The sequence below is a fragment of the Trachymyrmex septentrionalis genome, unplaced genomic scaffold (genome assembly GCF_001594115.1).
Source record: "Trachymyrmex septentrionalis isolate Tsep2-gDNA-1 unplaced genomic scaffold, Tsep1.0 scaffold60, whole genome shotgun sequence".
Taxonomy (NCBI): Eukaryota; Metazoa; Arthropoda; class Insecta; order Hymenoptera; family Formicidae; genus Trachymyrmex; species Trachymyrmex septentrionalis.
The window spans coordinates 1,021,446-1,034,605 of NW_017305779.1; the positions used below are offsets into that span (position 1 = coordinate 1,021,446).

Genomic DNA, 13,160 nt, shown 5'->3' on the forward strand with positions numbered 1-13,160 from the left:
AGCCAAAAAACCGAGAAAAATCATAGTATATAGCGACAGTATTTAGGGATAACAATTTTAAGAGCCGAGGTATGGCTGATATAGGCATTAATTAATATCTGTCTTTTCACTAAATGCTCCGGCAAGAAACACGAATTTGTTAGCTAGCATTCTCTTCAACTACGACAGCGCGTTTAGTGTGCGGCAAGTCGATTAGTTTTTCTATCCGAGACATTTTTGTACATATATTGAAACATATTTCAAGTATCTCTCTTTATCAATAGTAGTTATTAACGGAAGAAATCCGTTAAAAATCTGAACACAAAATATAGAGTATCCCTTCCATGATCATTTGCCTACAAGATGATATCAGTCGAGATGATTTGCGAACATCAATTACTATTGATACTATCGCTCGATAACCATATTCATTGTTATATTGTTCTGTACTATGCGATGTCTACGGTTTGACTGAAATCTTGAAGAAATACAGTCCGGCTTAATGAAACTCATGTTATGAATCGAGAATGTTATAGTACATTTCCAATTTTTACTTTCCTTCTCTCAAGCCAAACTTTGCAATAACGTTATATATAATTTGAAACCGGTATAATTTCGATGAGTACAATTTTCCATAAGAAAAAATTTGAAGAAAATTACCATTTTATGTATATTCACGAATATAAATAATTTAAGTCTAAATGTTTAATTATACCGGTTTCTGTTCTTCCTTCTCATTCTATCGTTAAAATAATATTAGATATTAAATTACGCAATTATTTTGAATTTTTCTTCAACTAGTGTCACGTTTAGCAATTATCAGTTGTTAGAGAAGGAACGATATACACACACATATATACATACATACATACATATATATATATGTATATATATATATATATATATATCCTAAATGATGTCGATAGCACGATGATCTTTTTACAATCGTCATCGATGTTTTTCTCAATTGATTTTGCAATTAATAAATTACTAGACATTTGATTACAGATTGTTTTAGTTTGTCTTCAACTCGAATCGTGTTTAGCAATTGTTGATTAAAGAGGAACCAGTATATATGTACATTTAGTATGTACACACATTTAAGTCAATTCAGCAATAAAGTAATTTGTTCTTGTTGCCGAATTACTTTAACAGTATGATGGTCTTCTTTCAATAAACATCTGTACTTTTTCAAGTTAATGTTCTAGATATCGGACTCTGTCTAGAACCGCCTAGACATAATTAAATATGGTTACAGTCGAATATCTGTATAATCAACTCCGGTACACTGTTAACTAAATATTCTTTAAAGATAATTTTTTTTCACATAATTTTTTCACTGTTCATAATTTGCTGTAATCATTTGATGTAATCATTACAATGAAAAAACAGATAAGAACATACATTTTTATTCAATATATAGAGTGTCTGGTAATTACCCTGGGTGGCATCCCTCATGGATAGGTAAAGTCATCCTATGACTTGTACAACAATGAGTACAAACATCCTTTTACAAGGTTCTCAATAATTAATTACTTGAAATTGAGTAATTAATAATATGAGTAATTAATTAAAAAATTAATTACTCGCAAATCAGTGTGCAATTCGGCAAGAAACAGTCGAAGACAATATCACGCAATAATTGCGGGTGCAACAAGATATGAGAAGAAACGTTTACAATCTACAAACAATAAATAATACAACACTGTGATCTTTTGTCACGCGCGGATGTACTCATTCGCAAATTTCTTTATTAATGTCTCATTATTGAGCAATTACTTGAAAAATGTTAAGACTTTTATTCAGTTTAATTCTTCCTATTTGCCCGCGAAAGATGGCACATTAATTACCAGACATTCTGTATACTATTGAAAAATCCGACAGAAGGAAAAATACATAAAATGCTTTTCTTTTAATCTTAACGAGTTCACAGGCATTCGACTGTATTTTAACTCAATTAGGGTCATGTATTTAACCGTTATCAGTTAATTAACACATTGACTGCCACGTCATTTATATATAAATGACATTCAATTTCATAAATAAGTTCTAGGAAACCAAATATATTTTCTTTATCTCACTTTCTTTGTCATAGAATATCATTGCACAACAGAGCTTATGAAAATTTGCCGTCGTATTTTAATAATAGAAACAAGAGTGTCATTTGCATATAAATGATGCATATAATATATAATATAGCAGTCATTGTGTTAAAGAATTTTATTTTTTATATATACATAGGGTATAATTAAGCATTCGCTGTCAAATTGCATCGTTCTAATCTACAAAAAACAACATAGCATCCTTCAACTAGCATTCACAATCACTTCAAGTCGATATTTTCGTCGAGCTTCGATTCCGCAGTGTCTTAAAATATAAAATGATGACGCAAACGACATCACTATAGACGCATTAGATTATACATCCTCTTAGTTTACCTTTAATTAGACGCATTCAGCGGTATTTAAAGTTAAAGAGAAACAAGTTCGTACACGTATATGTATATACATTAAATTCGATTCGAAAACAACGAAGCGGAATTAAGACTCCTAGTAACAATATCGATTTATGTCAGAAATAAAGAATAGCATAAATTTCTTTTCGCATGCACATTGAATTAGTTTTTCGCATGTGACAATTTGCAGTTGACAGAATAAATTCGAAACAGTTCTGAACTTTCTCCTCTGTAAATAAATTAATATTATATGATTTATACATGTCCCATATATGGATTTTGTGACAGATCTAGTTTCACAGGTATTTCTCGAGAATTTTCGGCATGTTTCCTAAATTTATTCTAGCAAATACATATTATAACATATGAAAAACATAATCTATCTTAACGTGTAAAATCTTTTGATACTATACAGAGGCTCCAAACTCTCTTTGGAAAGAGAAAATGAATTTCAACGCCGCTTGATTCCACCCTTCGAAAAGCGAACTAAAATAGTTCATTTAATGAGAAACAGGATGTGACGTATATTGGAATCTACGGATGTAATAAAAAAAATTTTTCAGAAACGTCTTTATGAATCTGAAATGTTATTATAGTTTCGCAAACTAGACAATATTCTACTTTTTTTTTAAATTCGTCTATTTATATACCTGTTATGTAAGAATACCAATTTTTTCTTTAAATACATAAAGAATAGATTCAAAATAAATCTTGAAATAGAAGAAACTTGACTATCTAATTTACAGAAGTTGGTCAACCAGCCACTATTGGCAATAAAAAAGCCAGTAAGTGGTAAAGAAATAAGTTGACGGCGCTCTGTCCTCTAAAAATTACGAATTCATCAAACTTCCGTTTTTGTCAAGATAAAGAGAGTTAGGATCCCCTGGTCCTACCTACGGAGGTACCTACGGAGATGAATTTTAATAAGAGCCTTAATTCCACTGAATCGCGTCGCAGTACTACACTACTTCTCGCTAGAGAGAAGATGAAAACCTTATATCTATTTACTCCGCAATGCGGTATATCGCATTTACAACGTGGACATCCTCGTCAGAAGATGGTTACTTCGTCATGCCATCGTAACAACGTCATAACCCAACTCTTTAATAACGTTAAAAAGGAAAAGAAAAATAGAAGATAGAATAAAGCGGTTCAAGCCATGTTCGATTGGCTGGGGTCAGTGTTTTGCGTGTTGGTAGCGGTGGTGTTAGTGGTGGTGTTGGGATTATTGGCGCTATTATCACTAGAATTACCGCTAGCACTGGCAGCGGCGCCCGTAGCGTCCGATTGGCCGCCACCTCCGCCTCCGCCGCCCCCGCCGGGATTCCCCTCTGTACCGGTGGTGGCGGCGGCCGATTGCATGTATTTGGGTATCAGCATGCTGTTGAGGATCGGCTGGATTCGCAGCTCATGCTCGGTGAAATTGAAAAGCGGCGGTAATTCACGGCCGCTTGGTAACCGCGTGCCTTGTTCACGTAATTCATTGAAGAATGAATGCGCACATGCTTGCAACGGTGTCATGCGCAACGACGGTGTATACTCCAAGAGCCGTGCCACTAGATCCATCGCTTCCGGCGGTGTGCGCGCCCTAAACACCTGCAATTATCATCAAGCTCATGACAAAAAGTTATATTCTCAGCTCTTTCTCTTTCATTGCTAAATGTACTGATAAATATTCCCTGGATAATATGAAAAATTACTGTATTTTTATTATACATATTCGTTGGAATTTTTGAAGATAAAAATGTCAGTCTTTATTTAAAGAACTGACAGAGTGAAAATCCTGACCTTCATTTGTAGCACACTTATTTGTAATAATGGTGCTTAATAAATGTAAGAGACTTTGCAAGTTTAATTAATTCTAGTAGCATTATATGATTAATTTAATTGATAAGATCAACATATATCGAGTTTTTTTGAGAAATAGAGACATATCAATAATACTTCTAATATTTCTTTGATCTCTTAAAGTACAAAAGATATAAAAATAGTATGTAAAAAGTAGATGTCTTAATAAATAAAATTATAAGTAAAATAAGAAAGTTTATCAGCAGTGGTCAATTGAGTGTGTGGTATACTATAGACTTACATAAATAGACTACATTCTTACGCAACGACAACGTTGAAGGACAGATATATAAAATTAGATATTTCTTCCATAATGCATATTATACTGTGTTATACATTTGTATTTCTAAGATAGGAATATTGTAAATATGTAAGAATGAGACTAACTTCCATTATGCTACTAAAATTTATTTGCTTCTTCACCGCTGATCAACCAGCTGTACCAGAAGAGCAATACAAATACGGATCAAATTTTTTATTTTTATTTTAATAATTTTGTTTTCAAAACATTTGTGCAATCTTCAACAATTCTACAACGCATGCGCGTTGTAGAATTGTTGAAGATTGCACAAATTGATAGCAAGAAGTTAGTGACATGTAAATTGCCAGTTTTAATTTTCAGTTTTAAATCTCAGTAGGTGTCGTAAATTTTGTAGCTATCGTAATTTTTTACACTACAAAACCCCCTTTAAAAAAATTAGACATTGATTCTAAGCACTACTCTCTGCATGATAGACATAAAAAATGATATGTTATTGAAAAATTTATAATGGGATGATTTTAGTTATGTCACTTTGTATAAAAAATTTCAGTTCTTACATTTCATTTTATGGCGTCCAACCCTAGGACTATACCTGGGTTCGTTTGAAACCCGGTAAAAATTTCTATTTGCTAATATTCTTAGAAATTTTTCCTTTAAATATTTAATTTAACAATTTAGTTAACAAACTTGAAATTTAGTTTTATAATCTTATTTCATGATATCTGGTATTTTAATGTAAACACATTTATTGAAAAATATTTTTTATTGAAAAAAATTTGTATCAGAGTTGCGTCAAAAAATAATACATTAATAACGTTTTTCATTAACAGAACTAGTACACGCACACAGTGCGCTTAAAGCTGTTGTACTATTCTAATCTAAATATAAAAGTAAAATATCTTAATTGATAAAATGCCCAATATGTATTTTATCAAATAACACAATAAAATGTATTGAATATTTCACGGTTTAATTCGTTACTATATTTTTATTGAACGTACATCTTTATATCGATTTGTGTACAACGGCTTTGAAGTACACTGAATGCGCATTAGTTTTGTCAAAAAATGCTATAAGTTTAATAAATCCAGTAACACATATACAAAAATATATCATGTGTAGTCCTAGGGTTAAGAAACTTGGATGATACCTGCTGAGAACTAAAAGTAAGATAATACTTTGTATCGACAATGAATAAAGATAACATTGATATTGGTCATTAATATTAACACTGAAAATTTATCGATCTAAAATTTTCCATTATAAAACATATTTTATACTCATCCGTAATTTGCACAATTTAGAGCGATATATCCCCATAAGAGTACAGATATCCAATAAAAACAGAGAAAAATGTATATAGTCTGGAAATATACACATGTGCTTATACATATGCAACTCCTTATATATTTTGTCTTTTGTATATATATTTGTGTTTGTGTGTGTGTGTGTGTGTGTGTATGTGTATGTGTGTGTATACATACCATGTCAATACAATAATGAATTAAATACGAATATGTATATTTAAAATAAACACGGACTTCAAGCTCTAAGTCTCTGCGCAACAGACACAAAAGACCACAATATGTTACTCATTCTTTCTAGTTTGACAAATGCAAGTCTCAAATACCACCAGAATATCAGAGTAAGTGATACTCTCAATTATTTTAAGTCGCCATAATAAATGTAAAATGTAAGAAGTCGAATATAAAAAATTATTAGTGTCGTTAATAGATGAAACTAGGCAATGAGGAGTTACATGAAAAAGATATAACTGATTGTAAAGGAAATCTTGAAGCCTATTCTTTTCTTTATTTTCCTTTTCTTTTAAGTAATGACTAAAGACTGGGAATAACTCTGCACGCACGTTCGGATATCGAAGTTTAGATGTTATTTTGAATGTTAGTACAACGGGCCAAGATAGAGAAAGTTTGTGCTAGCCATATTGAACAATATTTGTTGCAAGTCGAATCACTTACTCTAATCTTCTGGTGCTCCATGGAACACATAGATGTTTCACTCATTCGTTGAAGCATATACTGCAAATCATGAGACATGTATTGATGAATGGCAACTGATCGAGGCGCTATTGTTATTGCCATCGATCCTATTTTAAATAAAAAAAAAAATCTCTTCCTACAAAAAAGCATGTAAAACCTCATAAAACGTACATCAATTTCGATTCTACCTTCTCCTTTAATTTCCAAAGTTAACTGGAAAGCTTATTTTTTATTTTGTTATTATCCTGTCTAAAAAATCTATATTTATTTACATTTCTGTTTTAAAATATTTTATATATTTTATATGTTCAAAGATAAAGAGATATTCTATATTATTTGTTTTATTAAAATTATGAATTTAAAACAAAAATGAGCTTTTCAATTACTTATATAACGAATCACAAAGTTAATAGACATATGTGTGAAACAAAATGAAACAATCACATGATGAAGAAATATATGAAATATCCCGCTGGATACACAGGTATAAATACGTATTAATAACAATTTGTGTAAAGTTATAAGAATTATAAAATAATAGACTCTACCTTTTGCCAGGGATGTGATTTAATTTGTGGAAATTTGAACTCAGTGTAGTTGGGGTTCATCTCACGTATCTGATCGCGCGTAGGCGTACCGAGGACTTTGATAATCTCTACCAGTTGATCGACACCGCTATCACCGGGAAATATTGGTTGACCTAGCAGTAGTTCTGCTAGCACACAACCTGCACTCCAAACATCTGTCGAGGAAATGAGAAAAATGTTACATTAAAAGAAACGTTACATATTTTACAATAAAATAAAATATAATAAAATATAATGAAAACGAATTAATGTATTTTTATTAAATTTTGCTATCAACATTTATCGACGATTTTTTTTAAATATTAAAATATTTAAATATCTATCAGGGTTGGATAATTTTTATGAACACATATTTAAATTCCAAATTAGAAGTCAAAAAGAAACAAATAGTACTGTCAGTGATAAACTCCTTTCAAACTTATAACTGTTGCCAACAATGTAGATTAATTAAGAATTTTCTAGTTCTATTAGAAAAAGATAAGAAGTTGAACCAAAATTAAAATTAATTTACTAACATTTATAGGAATAGACATAAATATGCTATGTTAAACAAAGATCGTTATTAAGATTTTTAGCATACCAATTTTTGTAGTGTAGTCAATAGCACCAAAGATGAGTTCAGGTGCGCGATAGTAGCGACTGCAGATATAAGACACATTTGGTTCGCCCTTCACAAGGTGTTTAGCTGAACCAAAATCGCATAGCTTCAAGACACCAGTATCCGGATCTAGCAGCAAATTCTGTGGTTTAATATCCCTGTGACAAATACCCAGCGAATGGATGTACGCCAACGAACGGAACAGTTGATACATATACAACTGCAAAGAACAAAGAAAAGATTATTATCTATATATCTGAAAATTTATTATCTATATAGCTGATTAAATTTACAAAATACATTTTTTTATTATATTTTTATAAAAATCTTTATAAATTTTTTTTCAAATTCTTTCTAAAGTTATTTCTAAGTTTTTGAAACTAACTGATTACAAATCTGAGATCAGAATAATAAAAAAGTTAAAATGACGGATTTTTGACACCTACAAATCTCGTAAATTAAAATCTCAGATTCATAATTCGTGATCTCAAAAATTCTTAGATCTTGAATATTGCATGAAAAGAATGTTTCCTTTTTATGCAATCAGAACTATATATTATAACATGAGATCATCTTCTAAAAATTAATTGTAAATTAAAAAACAGTATTAAATAGATTTACAAACATAATTTCTGTTTTTGTTATAAATAAATATAAATAATAATAAATATAAATTCAGAAATAACTAAAAATTATAAAACTAATAAAAAATAACTCACCTTGATGAAACTGATTGGTATCGTCTGCTTGCTTTTGCTATAATGTCGAGCGACTTTGTACACAGTTTCGGGTATGTATTCCAGGACTAGATTAAGATAAACCTCGTCCTTCTAAAAAAAAAAGAAAGAAGAAATAAGAAAATTAAATTGCATGTAACCTTCATTCAACAAGCGAGGATCTGTTTACAAATATTTGTCGTCTCAAAGGCACACTACTCCAAAACCCAAACATTGACGACGTATTCGAATGTAGAGTGTCCCGCAATTCGCGCGTGACTGGAACTTCAACAATAAATTCTCTCTAATTAATCTAACAGCAATTTTTTAATAATTTGGAACTATTTCCACAATCTTTGATCATCTATTCTTTTATCTTCTAGTTCAACGTTGCACGTTTATTTTTGTAAATAGATCTGTTAATCAATAATTAAAAAATTATTAGATTATAATTATGTTATTTATATAATATATAGAAGTATAATTATTTTATTTATTTATTCACTCTCTATACACGAAAACTTTCTTCTTTTCATGTTATTAGGGTCCTGGCATTTATAATAAAATACACTAAAGTTCCACCAGGATCTGTGATTAAAATTGTAAAATAATTATAGCAAATTGTGGGATACTCCGTGGGATCATTTAAGTTATACATTTCATCTTTATTATTTCTCTTGGACACACACATCGATGCCCTGGTGTTATTAACATTTATCACACACGTCTCCAGAAATATTACGTACTAACAAGACTAGCGAAGCAGCGTAATCTAATCGGACCCAGATCGACATTAAAATAATGACGTTTCGAAGGAATGATACGATTGTGAAGATGTTCCTATGTGGAAGCGATAATTCGCCTAGAGATTTTTTCTCGCCAAAAGGAAGATTCTCGTACAAACTACTACTGGGTGCACTTCAACTTACGTCAACGTGAAAAACCGGATTAGTCGCGGTTAAGATGTTCTATAAAATAACATAACAATGTGGCATGCATTAAATGAACATCTTTCGTTTTATTATAGAAACGTGTCATTTACGTAACAATCCGATAATGATAAAATTGATAATTGCGTGCTAATCAATAGAAGCTGTATCGTCATTTGAATTACGTACTGCGTATCATTTTTTCAAATTTTAATAGATTGATGTAATTATTGAAATATCTCTTAAATAATAGATAGCGAACTCATCTTCACATAAAATTTAAGGAAGATGGAGATGAGATAGTTACCTTATCACCACTAGAATAAAAGAAATATTTGAGTTTCACAATGTTGCAATGTTCGAGGCGTCGCATAATTTGTAATTCCCTGTTCTGGAAAAAATATAAAGTTTTATTACAACTCATTAGTATACTCATCGTTCATTAAATAAATGAAATAAATAAGAAAATAAGATATAAATTAAAATAAAAAGTATAAAACAAAAATAAGATAAAATACTTAATAAAATCATAAATATATAATAAAAATAATAATAAAAAAAGATAAAATGAAATCAAATCAAATTAAATAAAACACAACGGAAACAAAAACATAGTATAATTATGTAATAGTAAGTTTCTTCAATATATTATTTAGCAATTATTAACTTATGATAGCTGTTATTATGTTCTATATACATTTTTATTTTATTATTTATACTTCATTATTTATGTCAATGACATAATGTATAAATGTTCACCTTAAATCGTTTATCCTGAAGAACCTTCTTGATAGCAACCATTTCTCCCGAGTCGCAGAGTTTCGCTTGGTATACCACACCAAAGCTGCCGTTGCCTATGACCTTGGTATCGGTGTACGCGACTTCCTGAGGACGATCCGGACCAGCACCAGGAGTCGCTACTACAGTCGTTACCTTGCTGCCATCCTTGCCTGCAGGGTACATTGCACCACCCATAGAAACAAATTTGAAAAAACCACAGTGCAGGAAAAGAAATAGAAACAAAAGTAGGAAACCGAACTTCCTCTAAAAGCAGAAAACGCCCAGAACCCTCTAGAATCGAAGAAAGCTTCTATTTCGCTTCTATTTATGCTCCTATTTCGCATAAATCTAAATAAGCAAAATTGTCTTCACATCAACAATAATTGTCTTAAAACATTTATAACAAAATGCAACATATTGCTTTGCAAAATGTAATTTATTAATATAAAGAACACAAAATACGTATATTATATCAACATCAACTATTTTTATATTATTATTTTGTGAAATGTTTCTCTCTCTTTTTCAATTTTCTCTCTGAGAACTTTATATTTTGCAAAAATGTAAAAAGAGATTACGCACACATATATCGTTACAAGTCACAAGTCTGGAAAGCGTTCTATATAAATTACACCTCAGATCCACAATCGTCGCTATTTTAACATGTAATTCTTGGAAATTGGGCGACCAGAAATAACTTAATCCTTGATTTGTTTTTGCTATACTACTAATAGTTTCGAGCCTTGCAACTCGTAAAGTATAATCGCGTGATGTAAACAGATTATTCAAAGAAATTGTCGGAATTTACAATTCACAACTATTCGGCAATTTTATGACCTCCAACATTAATGTCTCGAATAGATTCTTTAATGAGAACTCAGGCAAAGTAGTCTGTTGACAATTCCTTTCATCGTCCAAAAAAATAATAATAAACGTGTATAGGTTTACATAAAATTGAACGAATATGTACGAATACATTGAAAAATATTTTTCGTCATCACATACAACATACACGCACTCACGCACGCACGCACGCACGCACGCACGCACGCACGCACGCACGCACGCACACACACACACACACACACACACACACACACACACACACACACACACACACACACACACACACACACACACACACACAGAGAGAGAGAGAGAGAGAGAGAGAGAGAGAGAGAGAGAGAGGGAGGGAGAGAGAGAGAATTATCAGAATTATTAGAATATGTGTAAAATAGCCTTGAGTTTGAACAAACGATGTAAATGATTGCAAACAACTGGTTCTGCTACCGTTGCAATGTAAACTCTCTCAAAAGAGCAAATACTCTCTCTCGTGCAAATACATATTTTCATAGTAAAATTTTTACTATTAACAATTATCCTAGCTATTAAAAGTATCCATATTTTTCAATTGCGTCATACTTTTCATAATATCTTTCATCTGTTGTTAAAAAACGGGTACGGGAAGTACGTAGATTATTTTAATAACACATTACAAATGTCATAAGACAATGTTGACTCATAGACGAGATATCTAAAATAGCTCACACTGCATAGATGTGGCAAAGTGATCGTAATATAATTAATAAATATCATATTAAAAGTGTTTATAGAACTATCGTACTTTAATATTATAAATATTCAAAGATATATTGCCTACTTAATCAATATAATAAAAAAAAGTATAAAACATGATATATAGAAGGGCATATATTTTACTCTTTATAAGGTAAAAAAAAAATGACCAACAGATTTAAGTAACAAAACATAAGAAATTCTTTGTAATAAAAAAATCAAATTATTGAAGGTTAATATCAGGATAATAATTATAATTATATGTTTTAATATAAAAAGTGTGACAATAGATTTACTTAAAACCTAAATCTAATGATTGTATGTACATGATGTAACTTCATCGTCACTTTAACAATAGAAAAAGGTTAAATAAACTTAATTTCTATAAAAATTATATTTGGTATTGATAGAAAGTTAGAACATCTTTGATTGAGAATCTTATTAATTGATAAAATAAAGAATCACCTTCTTTTGAGTTCGAAGGTGAGTATGAGGCTTCCGATTTATGAATGCATCGAACGATCACTTTCCACGTGGATGTTGTCTTATCTTCTGACATATTAGGTTTATTTTTTATTGCAGCACTCTCTGAACTGGTGCACACGGTGAAGTAAGTTGAAGTGAGACAAATGTATATTTATTTCATTTCAACTTATTGCACTATGTGCACCAGTTCAAAGAATACAGCAATAAAAAACAGACCTATTCGTAACATTTTCAACTATTTACTGTCAACTAGAGATTGAAGATTGCGAACATATCATTTGTTTTGTCTATTTCGTGAGATTAATATCAATTAAATTTTGATGTCCAATGCAAAATTTTTTTTGTAGATAATTAATAGTCTATTCCTTATCGATGAACTTTTTGAACTCGTGCAAACTAGCGCAATAAGTTGAAAAGAAGTATAATTTATTTCACATACTTTAATTTAGGTATTGCACCATGTGCATCAGTTAAGAAATTCTTCGGTGTATATATATAGGCTTTATAATAGAAATCACTTATAATTGTGTATGTTTAATTGTAGATATAATAAGTCATGGAATTTATATATCGTTCATTAATTACGGCGAGATGAGACAAACGATTTAATAGCAACTCGTTTCGAAATGTAGGTTACATCGTACGCGAGAGGCACATGATTACCACCGACAACAAATAGGAAAATTTTGTACCTGCCGCCGGTTTATCATGAGAATTGAACAGTGAAGTAAGTTTGAAAGAAATCTTGTCGCGTTTCTACGAAGCGCCGCTACATTGGCAAGATACTGAGTGTGTCTCACCGGCTAAATTAAATCATGATGTGTAGAAGATATCCTAGAAGAATATGTTTAGAAAAACTAAATGGATATAAATAATAATATAAAGATCAAATAATATAGAAAATAACATATATATAATATAATATAATAATTTCAGATAAATCAT

At 30.7% G+C, this 13,160-nt stretch overlaps 1 protein-coding gene and 1 long non-coding RNA gene across 4 annotated transcripts in view; one reads left to right on the plus strand and one right to left on the minus strand.

Annotated features, from left to right (window-relative positions):
* Positions 1–13,160, minus strand: part of LOC108752569 (glycogen synthase kinase-3 beta-like) — a 23,062-nt gene that overhangs the window by 7,101 nt on the left and 2,801 nt on the right. The window contains exons 2-8 of one of the 3 annotated variants that reach the window (XM_018493477.1): positions 10,134–10,324; positions 9,682–9,765; positions 9,375–9,413; positions 8,449–8,559; positions 7,712–7,949; positions 7,093–7,286; positions 3,688–4,030 (exon numbers count right to left, since the gene is read on the minus strand). In XM_018493477.1, the coding sequence (XP_018348979.1) occupies positions 3,688–4,030; positions 7,093–7,286; positions 7,712–7,949; positions 8,449–8,559; positions 9,375–9,413; positions 9,682–9,765; positions 10,134–10,324 (1,200 nt within the window). Of the gene's footprint in view, positions 1–3,148; positions 4,031–7,092; positions 7,287–7,711; positions 7,950–8,448; positions 8,560–9,374; positions 9,414–9,681; positions 9,766–10,133; positions 10,325–13,160 lie in introns of those variants that run through there. The other 2 variants (XM_018493476.1, XM_018493478.1) reach the window with 2 other exon arrangements.
* Positions 12,511–13,160, plus strand: part of LOC108752571 — a 1,481-nt gene continuing 831 nt past the window's right edge. The window contains exons 1-2 of the long non-coding RNA XR_001939568.1: positions 12,511–12,743; positions 12,848–12,942. This is a non-coding gene — a long non-coding RNA (uncharacterized LOC108752571). The remainder of the gene's footprint in view (positions 12,744–12,847; positions 12,943–13,160) is intronic.